Source organism: Myotis lucifugus, unplaced genomic scaffold (assembly GCF_000147115.1).
Source record: "Myotis lucifugus unplaced genomic scaffold, Myoluc2.0 scaffold_51, whole genome shotgun sequence".
In the NCBI taxonomy this organism is placed as follows: domain Eukaryota; kingdom Metazoa; phylum Chordata; class Mammalia; order Chiroptera; family Vespertilionidae; genus Myotis; species Myotis lucifugus.
Genome location: NW_005871099.1, coordinates 4,973,345 through 4,993,349, shown reverse-complemented (window position 1 = coordinate 4,993,349; position 20,005 = coordinate 4,973,345). Strand labels below are relative to the sequence as shown.

Sequence of the window (20,005 nt, the reverse complement as noted above, 5' to 3'; positions counted from 1 at the left end):
TAAATACGAAGTATTCGATTCCAGGTCAGGGCACATGCCCGAGTTTGAGGCTCGATCCCCAAAGGCAATAATTTGTGCAAGTAGTTGTTTGGCAGCAGGTGTGACCAGACACACACTCCTCACTGCATGGACAAAGAGAACAGCTTCACATCAGACACCACTTCCCTGAAATACTCACTTCTTCAGCTTGCTGTCATGTGACAAATGATCAGATCAGTACAAATTATCAGTTTTATACATTAACTTCTGCTCAAAATACTGCTGTTGTCTGCTCTGATTAGAGCTTGGTACTAAGAATGAATTCTTACTGAATACTTACATATGGAATCACATAAATTCTTTTGTGTATATGACAGATATCAGACTTTTACTAAAAAGTCCCTCACAGAACAACAATGCCAACACTCAAGCATGGGAAAGCAGTGACAGCAGCAAACAGAATTCTATGTTCAAAAGCACACACTAGGAAGCTTTGGGCATTATCTCATTTAATTCTCACAAAATACCCAGGTATTAGGATCCTCATCCCCATTTCACAGACGAGGAAAACAGACTTAGGGAGGTTTAGTCACTGAGAATTACACAGCAAATATGAACTCAAGTATTTCTGAAGTTTTTTAACTATTACACAGCTAAAATACTAAAAAAAAAAAAAAAAAAAAAAAAAAAAGTCAGCCATCAATTATAAACTTGAAATACCTTCTTTGATATTCTAACCAATTAAAATGTTAAAATCTCAGCCCTGGCTGGTGTGGCTCAGTTGGTTGGGTGCTGTCCCATGCACCAAGAGGTTTGGGGTTCGATTCCAGGTCAGGGCACATGCCCGAGTTTGAGGCTCGATCCCCAATAGGGAGCATATGCATGTTTTAGTCTCTCCTCCTGTCCCTTCCTCTCTCTAAAAATCCATTTTTAAAATCTTTAAACATCAATATACATTACAAAAAGAACATTCAAATGGACTTTCACATAATACCAAAAAGGATAAACTAATACAACTGTTTTATGCTTAAAACATTCCTCTGTAGGCCATTCAGACAATAGACAGCACATCAGAATATCCCACCAAAAGTTCTACTTTGGTCCACCATAAGCACATGCAGACATGCAATTTACAATTTTTTGTTGTTGTTGTTAATTCTCACCTGAGGATATTTCTCCATTGATTTTAGAGAGTGGAAAGGAGGGAGGAAGAGGAAAAGAGAGAACGAAACATCTATGTGAGAGAGACACATCGATGGTTGCCTCCCCTATTCAAACTGGGGCTGGGGTTTGAACCTGCAATCCAGATACGTGCCCCCTTAACCAGGAATCAAACCCAAGACCCTTCAGTGCACTGGTCAACACTTTAACCACAGAGCCACACTGGCCAGGGCAGCAATTTACAATATTTTTTTTTTTAGCATATTTTTATTGATTTCAGAGAAGGGAGAGACAGGAACATCAATGATGAGAGAGAATCATTGACTGCCTGCCTCCTGCATGCCCCCTACTGGGGATTGAGCCTACAACCCAGGCATGTGCCCTTGACTGGAATTGAGCCCAGGAGCCTTCAGTCCAGGGCTGATGCTCTATCCACTGAGCAAAACCAGCTAGGGCTACAATATTCTTAATAAGAATTGGACATATTTTACAAAATGACCATGTATAAAGGGGAATGCTTTTCAAAACAACTTTTCAAGGGCTATGTGAAACCCAAATAAGATACGTATTTGATAACTGTCCAACAGCTATTGATTATTCAAAATACCAAATCAATTTAAACTAGACAGGAGTGTGGATAACAGCAAGGAGATGGGAGACATAATGATAATTCTAAAAACCAATGTTAAGTTTTTCTAACTTAAGATAACTAAACCACTTCACACACAGAAATTACTGTTTCCAAGACTAAGATGCACATCACACCACAAATCACGAGCTATGCAGATAGAAGTGCACAGACAGAGCAAAACTCAACAGGAGGTAAGAGCTAATGGCTTGAGCAGGCTAACTCACATTGAAACATATCACTGGAAAATGAGGGGAAAATTCTGTGAAAGGTGGGTTCAAACTGAAAAAGACAAAGCACCTTGGAGCCATTTAGTGCAGGGGAGACTGGTGCAGAGCCCCTACCGTGTTACCATGTCACCAACATCACACTAAAATGTGACATGGGAAAAACTAACCTCTATATCAAGTAAACTCTGCATAGGAAACTGGGAGGTATGAAATATATTTTTGAAATATGTTCCTCAAAAAGCAGTTGGTAGTTTTTAAACCATGCTTAAAGAAATAAATTCCAGTTACCTGGACAATTTACCACGAAACCTCACTCCCCAGCAATATAAGAAAATATTGTGTGTGCCATACTTCAATTTCATTAAGACTATTTTATGTTTTACCTATATTCAAATGCGGGTATTTGTAAAAAAAAAAAAAAAGAAAAAATTTAACACTAGATAGCTAGATAGATGATAACATCTATAAGCACCTTGAACAAATTTTGTTGAAGAAATTGGCTAATATCAATATCGCAGTGTTGCCCTGGGCTATCAGCTAGTTCAAAGTAATAGTTTATTATGAAACAACTGCTCCATTAGAATTTATGGAAAAATCACTGACCTATATCCCAGGTTGGTGGGAGATAGCAATACAAATCAAACTCATGAAGACTTTGGAGCAACCCTCAAGCAACAAATTAAAAATAGTAAGACACTGATCCTAGCATTTTTCAATCTGAACTGCAAGATTAAATGATAAACTCTAGTTGTAATCAATGAAAACCATTTCCAAGTTGCTCTAAAACATAATTCCACAGCGAAGATCGAAAATGAAAACATACAATAACTGCACTTACGGTGTAGGAAGCAGTCATACTTGAAACATCGCCTACAGAAGAGTGTGTGAAATGAATGCAGGCTCTGCTCCCTCTGAACAGATTTAGCATTTGGTCCATCTATGTTCGGGGTACATTCTGGAGGCAGTGCCCCTGGGAGCTGCTGCTCAGTGAGTTCTTTATACCTGACATGAACCAAGAGAAATGTAAGTTAATGGAAAACAAAAGTTACAATTTTAAAAATAAAGGTTTTTTTGTGGGGTTTTTCTTCTAAAAATAAAGTTTCTAAACAGATTCCATGTATTATTTCTGTTTTTCTTGCCTAAAGCACAAAAGACACATCTATAACCATCTGTAATGAGCCAATTACACATTATGCAAGACATATCAAAAATCAAATTCATGAAAAATGTTCTTATATTAAAGTTAAACACCAACTGCACTAAAATTTCTACAAGTGTCCAGAAAAATTTTCCTCTACATGTACTATTGCGTATTATGTGTGTTTGTTCTAAAAGGTTTTTAAGGCAGAGCTCCACAGGTTTATGCTTCACTTCAAGTGTCTTGGCAGACCTGACAAATGAAGCAAGTGGCTCATCAGCTACATTACATTAGTTCCATTTCCAATAAACCAAATGGTGAGAGATATCCCATACAAGACTGCCTCACAAGAACAAATCTTACTTTTCCTTTAGTTCTTCTGCTGTGCCCTTATCTGGAAACATTGAGGAAATGGCTTCAAAAATTTTGTCAGAAGGAAATTTCCGAGGTGGGTGGCTTTCTTTATCTGAACAAGGAAATATGAAAGGGCAAAAAGAATGAAAGTAAACAAGTTTTCAAACTTTCATTTTTTTCCACATGACTATATGTAAAAAAGATCATCTTCTAAGAAATTATCAACTTTGTGTTTCACTTACTTCCAATATATTTTACATGTATCTATGGCATGACAGTTAAGTCAGACAAAAAACAACTTCAAAATCCAATATGGAAAGTTTTAAGCAGATTGGGAGGCAGAAAAAAGTGGGCAGAAAAATGATAAGCAGCTCTACTACTAACTGGTTTTGTGACCTTGGTTGGTCACAGACCCACTTGGGTCTGTTTCCTCATCTGTAAATGAAGGCACTGAACTAGATGATCACTAAGGTGTCCGTTATAAAAAGTTTATGCTTCTTTGAAACTGAAGTTTTCCCCCAAATCCTTCTATGTTATCTTAAATAATGAGCTTTGCCAAGTCTCCAACAACTCCTGGCTCTGACTGGGCCTCTGTTTCTCAGGTATGAAGTCCTCACAGCTGGTTACCGTTTATGGTGTCTGAATTGTTCTTCCCTAGAGTGTGAACTTAATAAGTTACTTCACAGCATTAAACCTCCTAACTCCTCCACTATGAGACAGATCCACCTGTGGAGCATTATGAGGATCCAATGAGCTAGTGAATATAAAGTGATCACTACTTGTACAAAGAAGAGATCAGCATGTTATCTGATGATGATTATGACTGCCCAGTGAAACCCAAAACCAAATAAATATGTTAGCCAAAGGAAATAAAGACACTCAAGTACAGAATGAAATGTTACAAATAACATTCTAATTTTGATTATACTATTATCGATGTAATTTTTAACAAACAAAAAAAGGAATGACAATCTACTTGTACTCTATTGTTTTTGAAAGATGCTATAATGGCTACACACAATCCTAACAGACATACCATCTCTGTTCTCCTCCAGATCTTTCTGTTTTTCTTCTCCTTCATCGGGATCATCTCCATCATCGTCATCATCATCATCATTGTACTGGCCAAGAGCATTCACCAACTCCACAAAAATTTCATCATTTATAAACCCACATTCTGAAATTCACCAAGTCAAATATCAGAAATATACAAAGAAGAGTGGTAATGACAAAAGTTTACATATGCCTTTTCTGATTTGGAATAGTCAGAGCCCGCCAATCAGCATTATAACATTATTAAATGAGGGGGGAGATCCTTTTCAGGACTCACCTAAGGCAAAGTTAGGAACAGAATTTACCTTCAACACCTGTAATTTTCTCTTTAATCATCCATCCCCCAAAAGTTTCCAGGGTCTCTACTGTAACTAATTCTCTAGAAACTAATTGTGGCCTTGGCCTCCTCCAAAGCAATGTACCAAGAGACCTTGCTTTCCACTAATAATGAGAACAACTGACGATGTTACACCTATCACCATCCTGCCAGACAAATTAGCAGTTTGCTGGACACAAAACACCAAAGCCATGATTCTAATGATAGAATTTCAGGTACTGCAGCAGCCTGGTGGGAAGGTATTTTAGAGTGTAGAGCTTTTTGGAGCCCATGTCACATAAGCAGAGCCTTGTTCTAATTAATTTTACTGGTAAAGAATCTTAAAATATATATATATTCAAATAATTCTATTTAATTTACATGTTATTAACATAATTTGCTATAACCAACTATGCATAATTTTCATGTGGCAAACATGGTCCTTCAATTTAAAATTAAAGAAAACTCTAAAAATTTTAGGCTTGTGAGCCAGGCCAATCCAGCATAAAACTTAATATTTAAAAATCTTTTTCATATCTATGCTGAAAAAAATAAATCAAAGTATCTCTCAGTTCTTTAGCCCCCTTTTCCAAGAGAATAAACCCATGGCTCACCTCTATCCCCGTGTACTTTTCCATCATAATTTTTTATTAATTCTTCAATGAAAGTCCCATCCTGGTCTAAAACTTCATCCCCCATATAAGGAATGTTATGTAAAACAGTTTCATCTTCTACCTAAAAAGTTTAAAAAATAATAAATTTAAAAGCAGCCTTATCTTAAGTACCAAATTTTTTAAAATAATGTAATAACTAAAATACAGCAATTTTCATAAGCAGATGTCTTTACCCAGTTCTCCAGACCTAAAATAATAGATAGCAAACTCTAAAAACTATAAGTAAAAGATCCCTCTTACAAATAAGCGCAACAGAGAAACAAATTTAAGGAAAAATACTGTATTTACCTACTCTAACATGTCATCAAACATTAAAATTTCCCATTATTTTATGTATGTATACCTATATCTGACGATAAAGTGGAATTGATGAAATACGGTTTATCGAAATGAACTATAAATAACCATACCTTAAAAAAAACTAACATAAGGGTTTCTAAATTTCATTTGGTCTAGTAATTGGAAGACATTCAATGTAAAATTCTAGGGATGTATAATAGAGTATTGATATATATCCATTAAAGTTATGCCAAAAGGATTTACTCATTTACATAAAATAACATTCTACAATAAAAAATATTTCAATACTGAGATGAACAGGATGCATATCAAAATTGATAATGCTAATGAAGATGACAAGATGGGTTTATACCAAGGTTTGAAAGACAACAGGGAAGAAGAGGGTGCTAGCTTAGCAATCAAAGGAAAGTTAAGAGATAATGTAATACTTAAGAATACAAAGCACAGAAAGCTGACAATCGGGAGAAAGAGAATTTTCAATGAAGAATAAAAAAGACAGTAATTACAGATAAAGACTAGAGGGTTCTGAAGTCCATATTTAAGGACACTAAAGTGAGGATAGGTCTAAGTCTTAGGACTTTGAACAGGGTGCTGATAACAAAATTTTAGAAAGATAATTCTGATAAACTGAAAGGACAGGCTGACAGGAGGTCATGGCAGCTATATAAAGTGTAAGGTGCCTTAGGCTGGGATCATGATCAATAGGCCATGAGACACAGTAATGGTCAGGAAATACAAAGAAAGGGAAAATTTCCCAATAAACCCTTGATAACAAACTTAGGACAACTGCAGACTTCATACCTTAGAGAAAAGGGAAATTGGTAGAAACTATGCATATGGGAGGTAAAATGAAAATTTAAATTTTAATGTACTGATCTATTCAGATCAAGTTTGTGTACAACTACAGAGTCCAGTTTTCATTGCATCTCACTTGCACTAATCCCATTTAAACTAGGTGGATTCATTTTTTGGATGCAAGCAAAAATTAAGTGACAATGGCTCTTTTGTCTTCTCAATTATATCTACACAGTCTTGTCCCCAAAACATACCCTAGCATAATAAAGATAGCCTGCCTAATCTACTTTGGTCGGTATTCAGCAAAACCCATGTATGATCCATAAATAGTATATATTGGCAACTTTAAACAGTATTCTTCAAGAATTTCAGTGTATGAAAATATGAAACTTCCCTCTTGTGATATGATTCTCAAACTAAATGTTTTTGAATCAAGCCTTAATCACACAAATTTATGCAATTGTAGAAGAGTATATGAAGTTTGCCTTTAACCCTCCACTATGAAATCTTTAAGTTATTAAAAACATTGGAAACATAAGCAATTCTCTAAACTAGGCTCACCAACGACTTCCATCAAATTTTATTGCCCTTACTATTTTATATATCAAATAATAAAACTATACTACTTTATATATCAAGTTAATAAAATTATATATTTTTATTGAATGACACAAGTCAAGAATGCACACTCAAAGTTTCTCTTTTGTGCCATCTTCCTTCATCCTCCTTCTATCAAGAAATACAGTGGAGCCTGTTATTGAACTTAATTCATTCTAGAAGGCTGTTCAAGAAGCGATTTGTTCAAGAACTAAATCTTTTTTTCCCCATTAGAAATTCTCTAAATTGATTAATTCGTTCCAGACCCCCAAATGATTCCGTTTTAACATTTCTTATATACAGAACATATCTAATGTACTGTTTACTCTATAAGCAAACACTTCTTTTCTTAAATTTATCAACCCACTCCCTAAACAAATCACTTTCAGCACTCGTTCCAGAGGTATCTTTCAGGAAGTCAGCAAGCAGCACCTTCGCTTACTCACATATCACTGCCTCCGAAATGCTGTCACTGAAATGCTATCTCCAGCTAACTGGTTTTTGTTTATCCAAATCAACTACAGCTTTTCTACGTCTTCAATTGCCTATGATCATTGTTTCTTTCATACCCTTAGCAACTTTAGCACTCTTGATGGCTTCGTCATGTGTTTAATATGTTTTTATTGATTTCAGAGAGGAAGGGATAGAAACATCAATGATGAGAAAGAATCATTGATTGGCTGCCTGCCTGCCTCCTACACACCCATTCTGGGGATCAAGCCTGCAAACCAGGCATATGCCCTGACTGGGAATTGAACTGCCACCTCCTGGTTCATAGGTCAGTGCTCAACCTCTGAGCCACGCCAGCCAGGCTATGTCTTATTTTTTTTTTTATTATGGTTTTGATTGGAACCAAGATGGCAGCATAGGTAAACACCTGTACTCGCTGCCTCCCACAACCACATCAAAATTATAACTAAAATACAGAACCATCATTCAGAACCACCTGAAATCTGGCTGAATGGAAGTCCTACAACTAGAGAAGTAAAGAAGAAAGCACATTAAAACTGGTAGGAGGGGCGGAGGCGCAGAACAGGTCCAACACCCACGTATGCCATTTTTTTAATCGGGAGGGATATCTCGGCTGCAGAGGCCCACTGTGAGGAGCAAGGGGTCCCAGCCCCATAGCAGACCCCCAGCCCAGAGTTCCAGAGCTGGGAAGAGAAGTCCCCCATAACTTCAGGTGGCAAAAACCAGCTGGGGATTGTAGACTGTCTGGCATCAAGGAGAAACTCGGGGGGGTGGGGGGCTTTCTCCCAAACAAGGGTGCTCACAGGGGTCACTGTTCCTGTGCTTGGACCTCCCCAATCACAGAGCTGACTGGCAGCTCTATCTGAGTTTCCATCAGCATGGCCCACACTGTTCACTCTGCCCTGGAGATTCCCTGAGACCCCACCCATCCAATTTGCAGCCCTACTATTTGCAGTGGCTCTTCCATATGAATAGCCTGAACTGGCTCAGGCTTCAGACTTTGCTAAAATCTCTTAAACAAGCAATAGCTGGAGCCAGTGTGCCCCAAATGTATCAATAAAAGGTCCAAGACCCGGCACTAGCACCAGCCTGCCTTGCTTTACCAGTTGGCCTCACCTGGGCACTTCCAAGCCCATTACAAGTAGCAGCCATCTACAGATCTCCCTGTAGCTCCTGCCGGGTGGCCCCAGGCAGTGGCTGATTTTGCACCTCCCAGGAGGCCCCAGAGTCAGTGCACCTGGTGGACAACTTGAGACCATACCAGATTACAACTCTACACATCCACAAACAACACACTCAAGGGCCAGATTCAGTGAGCACCAAAGCCCCACTAAAACAAGTCCTGCTCCATAGGGGTTTCCTGCACTGCTGTTCTTCCACTATAGACACAGGTCCTCACAGCCAATTGGCCTGGAGGTCAATTCCTCCCAGTGATACCAACAGCAATCAAGGCTCAACTACAACAAGACTGTGCACATAGCCCACACAGGGGGGTGCACACCTAGAGGGCCCAGCTCAGGTAATTGGGGAGACTAAGCCATTGGGCCCTACAAGACACCTACTACAAAAGGCCACTCTACCAATTCCAGGAGATTTAAAAGCTCTACCTAATACATTGAAACAAACACAGGGAAGCAGCCAAAATGAGGAGACAAAGAAACATGTCACAAATGAAAGGAATGGAAGCAGGCAAACTACTGGATATGGAGTTCAAAACAATGGCTATAAGGTTACTTAAGGATCTTAAGGAGAGCGTCAAGGGAATTAATGAGAGCATTAAGGGACTTAGTAAGACTTTCAAAAATCTTAGGGAGAATTTCAAAGACATGAAAAAGGACCAGTCAGAAATTAAGCATACACTAACTGAAATAAAGAATAATTTACAGCCTTAGCTGATTTGGTTCAGTGGATAGAGCATTGGCCTGCAGACTGAAGGGTCCTGGGTTCAATTCTGGTCAAGGGCACAGGCCCGGGTTTGGGGCTCCATCCCCTGTAGGGAGAGTGCAGGAAACAGCCGATCAATGGTTCTCTCTCATCATTAATGTTTCTCTCTCTCTCCCTCTCCCTTCCTCTCTGAAATCAATAAAAATATATTTTTTAAAAGAATAATTTACAAGGATTCAACATTAGATGATTCTGAGAAACAAATCAACGATTTGGAATATGAGGAGGCAAAAAAGACCAATCAGAAAAACAAAAAAGCGCCCTGGCCGGTTTGGCACAGTGGAAAGATAGAGCGTCAGCCTGCGGACTGAAGGGTCCCAGGTTTGATTCCGGCCAAAGGCACATGCCTGGGTTGTGGGCCTGGCCTCCGATCAATGATTCTCTCTCATCATTGATGTTTCTATCTCTCTCTCCTCCCTTCCTCTCTGAAATCAATAAAAATATTTAAAAAAAAAAAAAAAGCTAAAAGAACCCAAAAATATGAAGATAGTAGTGTAAGGAACCTCTGGGACAACTTCAAGCATACTAACATTTGCATTATGGGAGGGATGTCAGAAAGAGAAGAGAAAAAGCAAGATATTGAAAACCTACTTGAAGAAATAATGACAGAAAACTTCCCCTACCTGGTGAAAGAAATAGACTTACAAGTCCAGGAAACAGAGAGTACTAAACAAGAGGAACCCAAAAAGGACCACATCAAGATACATCATAATTAAAATGCCAAGGGTTAAAGACAAAGAGAGAATCTTAAAAGCAGCAAGAGAAAAGCAGTTAGTTACTTACCTACAAGGGAAAGCCCATATGACTGTCAGCTGATTTCTCAACAGAAACTTTGCAGGCCAGAAGGGAGTGGCAAGAAATACTCAAAGTGATGAATAGCAAGGACTTACAACCAAGATTACTCTACCCAGCAAAGCTATCATTTAGAATTGAAGGTCAGATAAAGAGCTTCACAGATAAGAAAAAGCTAAAGGAGTTCATCAGCACCAAACCAGTAGTACATGAAATGTTGAAGGGTATTCTTCAAGAAAAGGAAGAAGAACAACAAAAATATGAACAATAGAATGGCAATAAATACATGTCTATCAATAATTGAATCTAAAAATCAAAATAAACAAAGAAGAAATCTGATGAACAGAATAAATTGATGAATAAAATAGAATGACGCATGGAAAAATGGAACAGGCTGACGAATTTGGGGGGGGGGGGGGCGACGAGAGGGGGCAGGTGGGAAGAGATTAACCAAGGATCCCATATGCAATACCTGTGGACACAGACCACAGGGGTGGGGTGGGAACTGGGTGGAGGGGGCTTTGGGGGGGGAGGGGAAAGAGGAACATCTATAATAATCTCAACAATAAAGATTTAAAAAAAAAACATTCTAAACACGTGTGTGTGTGTGTGCGTGTGTGTGTTTTAATTTTGAGAGAGAGAAAGATAGAAGCATCAATGAGAGACAAACATCAACCGTTTGCCTCCTGCACACTCCCTACCTGGGATTAAGCCCACACCCATGCATGTGCCCTGATCAGGAATTGAACCAGTGACCTCCTGGTAATGGGTTGACACTCAACCACGAAGCCCCACGGGCCAGGCTCCTTATGTTTTAAAATTGTGTTAATAGTACATTTCACCAGCAACAAAAGAAATAACACACATAAACAAAAAATATTCACAGCACAATTTCCTGAGATGTTAACAATGCGAGGCTTTGTGGCCTGAGAGATGCTTTTTGTCAGGCTGATGTATCAGCATGAAAGGCTTGTGAGGTAGAGAACCAACAAAACCAAGACATTTTTCGGTGAACAACTTGGTCGAGAACTGAATTGTTTGAGATGGGAGACATTCGGGAACTGAAGTTTGACTGTGCTAGCATTTCATTACAAACGCTATTGGGCCAATGTTATCTGTGGAAACGTGATTGTGTTTTTATAAGCTGTGAGAATATTCCGTAGTGTACATTATCATTTAATAACATGCTGCCTAAAATTGTTTTAAATAAGTTCTCAATTAACAAAACCTCATAGTCAGACTAACCTCTTCAAGCTAAGAACTATAGACTTCATCTTTGAATCCCAGGTATTGTTTTTGCTTAACACTTTTCCTCTGAAGAATATTTTAACTAGAAAGGAGCAGGAAAAGAGCAACATTGCAAAGTATCAGTTAAAAAACATCACTCTGAGTGCTACTATTTTCATAGCATTTTTACTCATATTATCTTGACTCACCTTGATGAGAAAATCATCTATACTATTTATTTAAAATAGTGATTATAAATTAGCAGAAGATCCATTATTTACGTACCATGAAATTCTGCTGTAGAGGAGACCAAGAGTACATTATGGGTACTGAGGCAACTGCATTCAGAGTCTTTAATGGGATGACTTGTGTTGGAAAATCCAAGTCACTGGTCACCGAACACTAGAACAGAAAAAATAAAATGACTCATGAGAATAAGACAATCTGCAGCTGTAGCAATCATATTATAAAGGGATGCTACCATTTTACATAATTTTAAAAGGAAATTTAAAAATTTTTAAGTTACTGTCTTTACCTAAGACAGTAAAGTGCATAAAAACCAAGAAGGATTATCTCCTCTTTTACTTAGGGTGGAGGGAAAAAAGCTTCGCCTTTTACAAATTTTTAAAGCCCTCTACCCCTTCCCATACTTACCGATCAAAAATTGTATTTATATTAGCTTTCTATTAACTGCTCAAAATTTCTTCCACACCTCAACCACATGGAATAATAATATAGATACCAAATATGCCACTGAAATCTTACTTAATAAGAATATGGAAACTTGTTAGCCGCTTATCTTTATCTTCCCTTTTTAAAAGCCCAGGTGTCATTTGCTGAATTATCAGTTGATACACAAACATTAAAGGGTACTAGATCTGCATTTCAATCATAACTAAATGGATTCATATCAACTCTGCAAAGTATAATCTCTAAACTATTAATAATAATAGCTATGTTATTAACTTTGTATGTGCTAGGCGCTATATTACACACGTCTGATCATATTTAGTCCTCATTACAATATTGTAAGATGGAGATTGTCCTTAATCTTCATTTTACAGGTGAGAAAAGGAAGGTAAAGAAAGGATAAATAACTGGCTCAAAGTCACACAGATAGGGCTAGAATTTAAACCCAGAAAGTCTGACTCTGGAGCCCCTGCACATATTGCCATGATACCAAATATCTATAATAGTTAAGTGCCTATATTCCCTGAAATTGGTATTTCATCCAATCCATGATGACATCCATTTTAGTATCTTCTGTATCACTAAGAAAATAATGCCCCAGTTAAACTATAACATAATGCTTTCTTATCACAGCATTTCTAAAGTGCATGATGATTTCAGATGTTAAAATGTTAAAAAGTTTGCATCTTTAATTCTATGAAATGTGATAATAATCTGTGCCCAACCACAGCACTTTCCATCCTAAGAAATCCAACTCTTCTTAGAGTACCTTTACCCAATTATCAGGTCTCCAGAGCCTTCTCAAAAACACTCTGGACACACATTCATAATCGATAATCAATGGAAAATAGAGCATGCCTTAGTGGACAGAGTGTCAGCCTCGGACTGAAAGGCCCCAGGAAGAACTGTGACAGTGATTAATCCATGAATTTGCTTTCCAAAAGGGCAAAGATAAAGATAATAATACTAAAAAGCTCATAGCTCAAATAAATAAGGTGTGAACAGTTTACTAGTACTCCAAAACCCACAATTCTTTCCCGTTCCACTCTTTAGCCTCTGATACAATTCTTCATCCATCCGTCCAATAATCCAATAATAACAATAGTCAACATTTATTGAGCACGTACTACGTTGCAGGCACTGTGCTAAGTGCTTTATAGACATCTTAACCACTTTCATCTCGGCCTTTACCTTCACAACTTCACAAATGAGGACACTGAGGTTCAGAGACGTTAAATAACTGGCTTAGTCAGAAAGTCAGTAAATTACCAAACTAGGATGAAAGATTCCAGCACCCAAGAGCTTCATCACTGTTACAGCGTGCAGTGGGTGCTACAATGCCTCTCCTCCCCCACACCCTCCTCTTATTCCTGTCACTACCAAGTCTCCCTTCCTTCCTAAGTAGGACAGCCTAAGCCAGTAACACTGTCCAATGAATTTAAGTACAGAATAATCTTTATTTCTTGCAAAACAATTACAGTTTTTTATTTTTATTCTACAATTGGCAGAGGTAATTCTGAAGATTAGCACCCTGTAAAGCCTGGCGAGTGGGAGGGGGGCGTGTTAAGGGGGAGTGGTTGCCTCTCCAACTCTGACTTATTTGCCGGCTTTCACATCTAAATCCAAGGTCACACTTAAGGTTAGACAGCCGAATATTCTATTCAACTACTAAGTGGGAGTGACGTTCATTGGCTCTGCTTCATCTATTTGCTCTGGCCATGTAGAAAATGCTCTGGGTCTACTAAACGAGGTCAGCTAAGTTTTCCCATGAACAGAAAGAACTGACAAAAGCACAGAAATAAGACAGCAAAGGGTAAGTACTCAGTACTACCTCCACCCACACCTGTCATACTCCCATGAGCCATCATCTCAATACAATATAAATCATAAGAGAGTCGCCGAGCTCTCTGAGGGCAGAGCAGGGGAGGCAGAGTATGGCTTTACCCCTCTGTCTCACAACAATACTCAGCACAGTGTCTCAAAAAAGAGTAAGCACTCAAGAAATGTTTCTGGAATGCACTTGCTGATTCTTCCTAATGGAGATTTCAATTTCCAATTTCTCTTTAAAAATATGAGACTATCTGTTTAGAAAACTAAAGGTCTATACCACCTCATTATCTACATAGTATCTCCAGAAACCTATCCCATTCTTTAACTATCAACCTTAACTAATATCCATATTCCTTTCATTTATGAAATAATATTCAAATGCAAAAGCATTTGTTAGTAAAAAACAAGTTTGGGAATTCTTACTTATTGACTTATAGGAAAATTACTCAAAAATCCCACTTACTTATCAGTAACTATTTTTCTTTGAAAATGTATCATCCTTGACAGCTATATACTTAAGCCTCCTATCACTCAGAGTTGTCAAAAGGATTTTGACCTCATGAATCTCCACAGCATTTTACCTGATCAAGAGTCATGTGTCCTAGACTCAGGAGCTCACTAGGAGACCACCTATGTCAACAAATTGAACTCTCTAATTCTAGTTCCAACTAGAGAATCACACAAGGAAGTTATCAAAAATGATTCATCATCAATGATAAAGAAGAAAATACATTAATTATCAAGGATGCTACATTTTCAAAGAAACACAGCTTACTGGTAAGTAACCAGGTTCCTCTGAGGATGGATAGACTTACATCAACCAGCTGGTACAATAGGCGACTGTGTGGCTGGACCACTGGGAGCTGGAGAGGGAAGTCAAGCCAAAAATAGGAGTTGTAGGAGTACACAACCAAACTGAGACTCTTGGCAGAAGGCTGGTTCCAAGTAAAAACTGTGTTATGGAAAATCGTAGAGGGAAGAGCAGGTGAATGGCCTGCAGGGAAGGGAAAGAAATTAACACACCCTACTATGTGCCAAGCACTGTGCTAGAGACTTTACCAAAGTTAACTTCTTTAAAACTCACCACTACCCTATGAGGTAGATGACTCCCCATCTTACAGTGAAACATCCTAAAGCACAATGGCCATAGCCATCCAGTCTCTGAACAATCTTTAACATCAGAAGGGTTAAGTTCAACTTCCGTGTAGTGGGGGAAGAAATACAGTCAGTTAGCCAAGTTAAAAATATTCTTGGATACTGGTTGGTCCATTTGATTCACACCAGATATACAATAAACTGTTGATATTGTCTAATATCTTTTAGCTTTTCCAAGTAAAACAATAAGGAATCACCTCACATCTAAAGTGCAGGAAAGAACAGGTCAGGAGGAAGCATCAGCTGCCATCCAACTCTAGAGAAAAGCTGAGCATGATTTCTGAAACTATCCATTTTCTTCACGATCAGAATGAAGATAACACACCCACATTTTAAATTCGCCAGCCCTTGTAATGAAATGCTGGTGTATGGAACTTAATTTCAGACTGCTTTACGTGAAAGAAGTGCTGAAGGAAAAACTATAATGAGGTAAAATCAAGTTTGAATAAAGTTGAGAGAGGCTCAATAGTAAGTGATTCATAACCAGGTTAGGAGGGTGATTAGGAGAAGATGAATCATGGAGATGACTGGCTCCAGCAGGAGAGTGTCAGAAATAAAAATTCAAAGAAAAAATCCTGATCAACACGGATGCATTTAATACAAACAACTAATTAAAAGCTGTTGGAGCTAAGGAATTAAGGAGTGGTTCACTCCAGCGTGTAAATTATTTCTATTTTGTTATTAAATATTTATGTTGCAGAGCCATCTGGCTGGGGAGACAACCTCTACCCTGCAGCATTAAGACTCTTGCCCCCGAGTTCACATAAGCATGATAGATGTCCTATAAGTGTCAGTTCTTACACTTCTGGGGGGTGAGAGGGGAAGCCATATGTAGCATTTAACATAGAACACATAACATTTGGAATACAAACTCAGGAAATTTAGACACTTAAAGCTCTTTTCTGCATCCTAACTTCAGACACCTGATCCTCAATGAAAGAGATCATAAATATATACACCTAGTGAATATATTAACTGTTAAAACCCAATGGAATCTGGGTCTGAGGGGGGCTATTGGGGTATATCACCTCCTCATAATCTGCAGTTTTGTTAAAATACTGGAGATCAGAAACAGAACAATAGTCACAGGACATAAGTTGATAAAACTACAAAAAAACTCAACAAAAAACATGAAGCAAGTAACAGAGCCATGTTTATCCATTTCATGCAAACTCAAGTACCTAACCCAATAACAGTCCTGTGAGTGGAAAATAAGACCATTTCCTTCATGGAAAAACAAACAAACAAGAAACCCACAAAAACTAAGAAACAGTACAAAGAGTATTATACAAGTCCTTGGTTTTCATAAGCTGTGGCAACACAATCCCTGTGAAGTCTTGCTTCCATGAGTGAGCATGGGGTTGAACACTATAGAGCAGTAGAGGCCCCAGTTAAAGAGAAGCAAGACTGTCAGCCAGCCGGAGTCCCATGGGAAAAAGCACCAGTCCTTACTCAAGTGGTAAACCTGCTCAGGTGACCACCAATCAGGATGCAATTTGTAAAACAGATTTATAACTGCTTTATAATCATTCACTGGTTATTCATTAAATAGTGTTGAAACAACTATAAAGCTAAATAGAAAAAATTTTTAAATCAAATCCCCACTCACTATGCCAAAGGAAATTCCTGATGGGTTAAATGATAATAAAATATAAAAATGAAAACAAAAGTAAAAATAAAGACAGACAGATAATTTATAATTTTGAAGTGGAAAAAGACTTTCTAAGCCTTTAAGAAAGAAAGAAATCAAAAGAAGAAATTCTAATTTAACTACATAAACATTTAAAACTTCTGCATAACCAAATTATACCAGAGATAACATCAAAACATGGGGAGCGGAGGGCCTACAAAACAGATGATTAAACACTATTACGTATTTATAATATACAAGAAGTCCTTAAAATCTTAAGAAAAAAAATCCAAGCTAATTTCAAAAGATCCAAGACCATAATAGGCCAATTCATAAGCCAATTCATAAAAGAAACATAAACAACAGATACTCAACCACACTAAAGAATCAAATTAAGGCAAAGAAACAAACTGTAATAACTTTTTAGCTATCACACTGACAAATATTTAAAAGATGATAACATATGATGTTGGGAACATAAACAGTCCCATAAATGGCTGGTAAGAATGTAAAGGTGAAACCTTTGAAGGGCAATTTGGTAATCTCTATTAAAATTTTAAATATGCATATTCTCTTGACCTCCTTATTCTATTTCTAGGAACTTTTCCTACAAAATTAATCAAAAGATCTAAAAATGCATATGAAAGATATTCACTGAAACACTACAAAAATAAAATATAAAAACTAAATGCCCATCAATTAAGAATAGGGCAATTAATTATGGTTTATCCATAGTATCCAACACTAGGCATCTTAAAGAGACTGAAGACTGAACAGGGGCTGTAAAGTGATGGCCCCAAATGACAGGCACATTTTATCTGGGAGTAACTTCTCAAAATAAAATATGTATTATCATTATTACTAACATGTTATCAGATACAGTAGAACTCTCAAAGAACCTAAGTCACAGGGATTGGACTACAAGGACTTTGCCTTTTTTTTTTTTTTTTAATATATTTTATTGATTTTTTACAGAGAGGAAGGGAGAGAGATAGAGAGTTAGAAACATCGATGAGAGAGAAACATCGATCAGCTGCCTCCTGCACATCTCCTACTGGGGATGTGCCCGCAACCCAGGTACATGTCCTTGACCGGAATCGAACCTGGGACCTTTCAGTCCGCAAGCCGACGCTCTATCCACTGAGCCAAACCAGTTTCGGCGGGACTTTGCCTTATATGACATATTTCTGTGTTATCTGAATTTTTACAATTATCATTTTGCAATGACCTTTTAATTGGAAAGATGAAAAACAAGAATTTAATTGACCCAACAGATAGTCACATTAGCTGGTATAAAACTGCCACATCAGTTACCAAGGTAGTTCATGAAATCTGCCAAATCTCCCAAAATGGTACAAGTGATATTCTTTTATAAAATCTAGTAAGAAAAAACAATTCTAAGCAGTGAATTTACTACATTACCAAGCTAAATTGTGACAGATTTCTAGGTCTAATAAAAGTTTCTTATTTCTTCAGAGCAATAAGCATTTTTTAACACTACAGACTAAACAAGCATTTATTTTGGTTTTGGCTTGCTCTGTTTGCCTTTAAAATACCTGACAAGCCCTAACCAGTTTGGCTCAGTGGATAGAGCATCAGCCTACGGACTGAAGGGTCCCTGGTTCGATTCCAGTCAAGGGCACATGCCTGGGTTGTGGGCTCGATCCCCAGTGAGGGGTGTGCAGGAGGCAGCTGATCAATGATTCTCTCATCATTGATGTTTCCATCTCTCTCTCCCTCTCCCTTCCTCTCTAAAATCAATAAAAATGTAATTTTGTTTAAATACCTAACAAAATTTCGTTTTGGAAAAAGACAATCTTTGTAACAGTCAATTTACCAGTAATTTTTAATCACAAATTATATATACAGATTCTAGGAGAAAAACAACAAATTAAGTGCAATTTGTGCTTGTGTATTAGTTGCACAAAATAAACTAGACATTTTTAAGAGTCCACTCTTTAAACTTAAGATATCTAATCTTAAATTTAAAATATAAACTCAAACATTATCAGTGACCTTCCTTTTTTGTTAAAAGACCCTTTGGAAAAGCATAAAATGCTTTTAATAGATTAGTTTCCTTTCAAAAGAAAAGGAACACCTCCTTTATGGTCATTTAAGAATGCTCCATCTATTTCAGCCACAAGAAAGCCAGAAAGTAAGGGAAGGCTGCATGATTCTAAAAGCTACATGGAAGGATCAGCAGAGTTAACAAGAAAATTCTCCAAGTAAATACCAACAAGTGGTTAAGAGAAGCAAACAGTAACAGAAAGCAACCGAGAAACCAGTTCCTTCAGAAACCAGGAAAGGACAGGTATGTTCGGACTGAAAGTCAAAGCAGACACTTGGGAGAGCCATCCGTTTATTTCTAAGACATAAGAAAAGTGACCTCGCTCCTTCCCATATCTGCTGAAAGGACTCAGGAGACTCTAGACCAGTGGTTCTCAACCTTGGCTGCACATTAGAATCACCTGGGAATCTTTTTAAAATCCTGATTTCTGGGCCTCATCCTCTGGAAATTCTGTTTCTTTGTTATGGGGTGGGCCGTCTCTGTTAGTCGGAAAGAAACTGTGTTTCCACCGCAAGTGCCCAAGAACTCAGGATCTTAAAAAGATTCACTGGAGATCTCTGTGTGCAGCTCTGGTCGGCAGTGAACTGGTTACATCTTCTCTGCAACCAACGGTCACACAAGCAGGAGAAAGAGCCGGTCTAGAGATTTGTCGATGACCAGTCCCCTTATCTCTGACCCGTTTAAACGGGTTTTGTCCTTCCCCACTCGAGACATTTCCACAGGGGTGTCATCCGAATTCAAGTATAAGTTCGATCAAGCTGATCTCTTTGCAATTGGCGATGTAGCATAGGGACTTTTATCTCTGCCCTGGAAGAAGAGTATGTACGTTCAAATTTGAAGGATAGTGTAGAACCACTAGCAAGACTATGTTTTGTCCGCCGTAAATAAGTCAAAAAGGGACTTCCGGGCAAGTATGGCTTGTAGGTAAAAATGTTGACCATATACTGAATGTTGCTACTTGACAAACAATTCC

At 37.9% G+C, this 20,005-nt stretch overlaps 1 protein-coding gene across 16 annotated transcripts in view; it reads right to left on the bottom strand.

Annotated features, from left to right (window-relative positions):
- The window catches only part of EZH2 (enhancer of zeste 2 polycomb repressive complex 2 subunit), a 46,757-nt gene that overhangs the window by 20,661 nt on the left and 6,091 nt on the right, over window positions 1-20,005 (bottom strand). For 8 of the 16 annotated variants that reach the window (XR_002829258.1, XM_023753799.1, XM_023753800.1 and 5 more), the window contains exons 3-8: window positions 14,995-15,173; window positions 11,945-12,061; window positions 5,474-5,594; window positions 4,527-4,667; window positions 3,500-3,602; window positions 2,837-3,000 (exon numbers count right to left, since the gene is read on the bottom strand). Coding sequence is in view for 15 of the 16 variants with exons in the window: in XM_023753799.1 (XP_023609567.1) it covers window positions 2,837-3,000; window positions 3,500-3,602; window positions 4,527-4,667; window positions 5,474-5,594; window positions 11,945-12,061; window positions 14,995-15,173 (825 nt within the window). In the remaining variant the exon portion in view is untranslated. Of the gene's footprint in view, window positions 1-2,836; window positions 3,001-3,499; window positions 3,603-4,526; window positions 4,668-5,473; window positions 5,595-11,677; window positions 11,763-11,944; window positions 12,068-14,994; window positions 15,174-20,005 lie in introns of those variants that run through there. The other 8 variants (XM_023753801.1, XM_006088702.3, XM_023753804.1 and 5 more) reach the window with 3 other exon arrangements.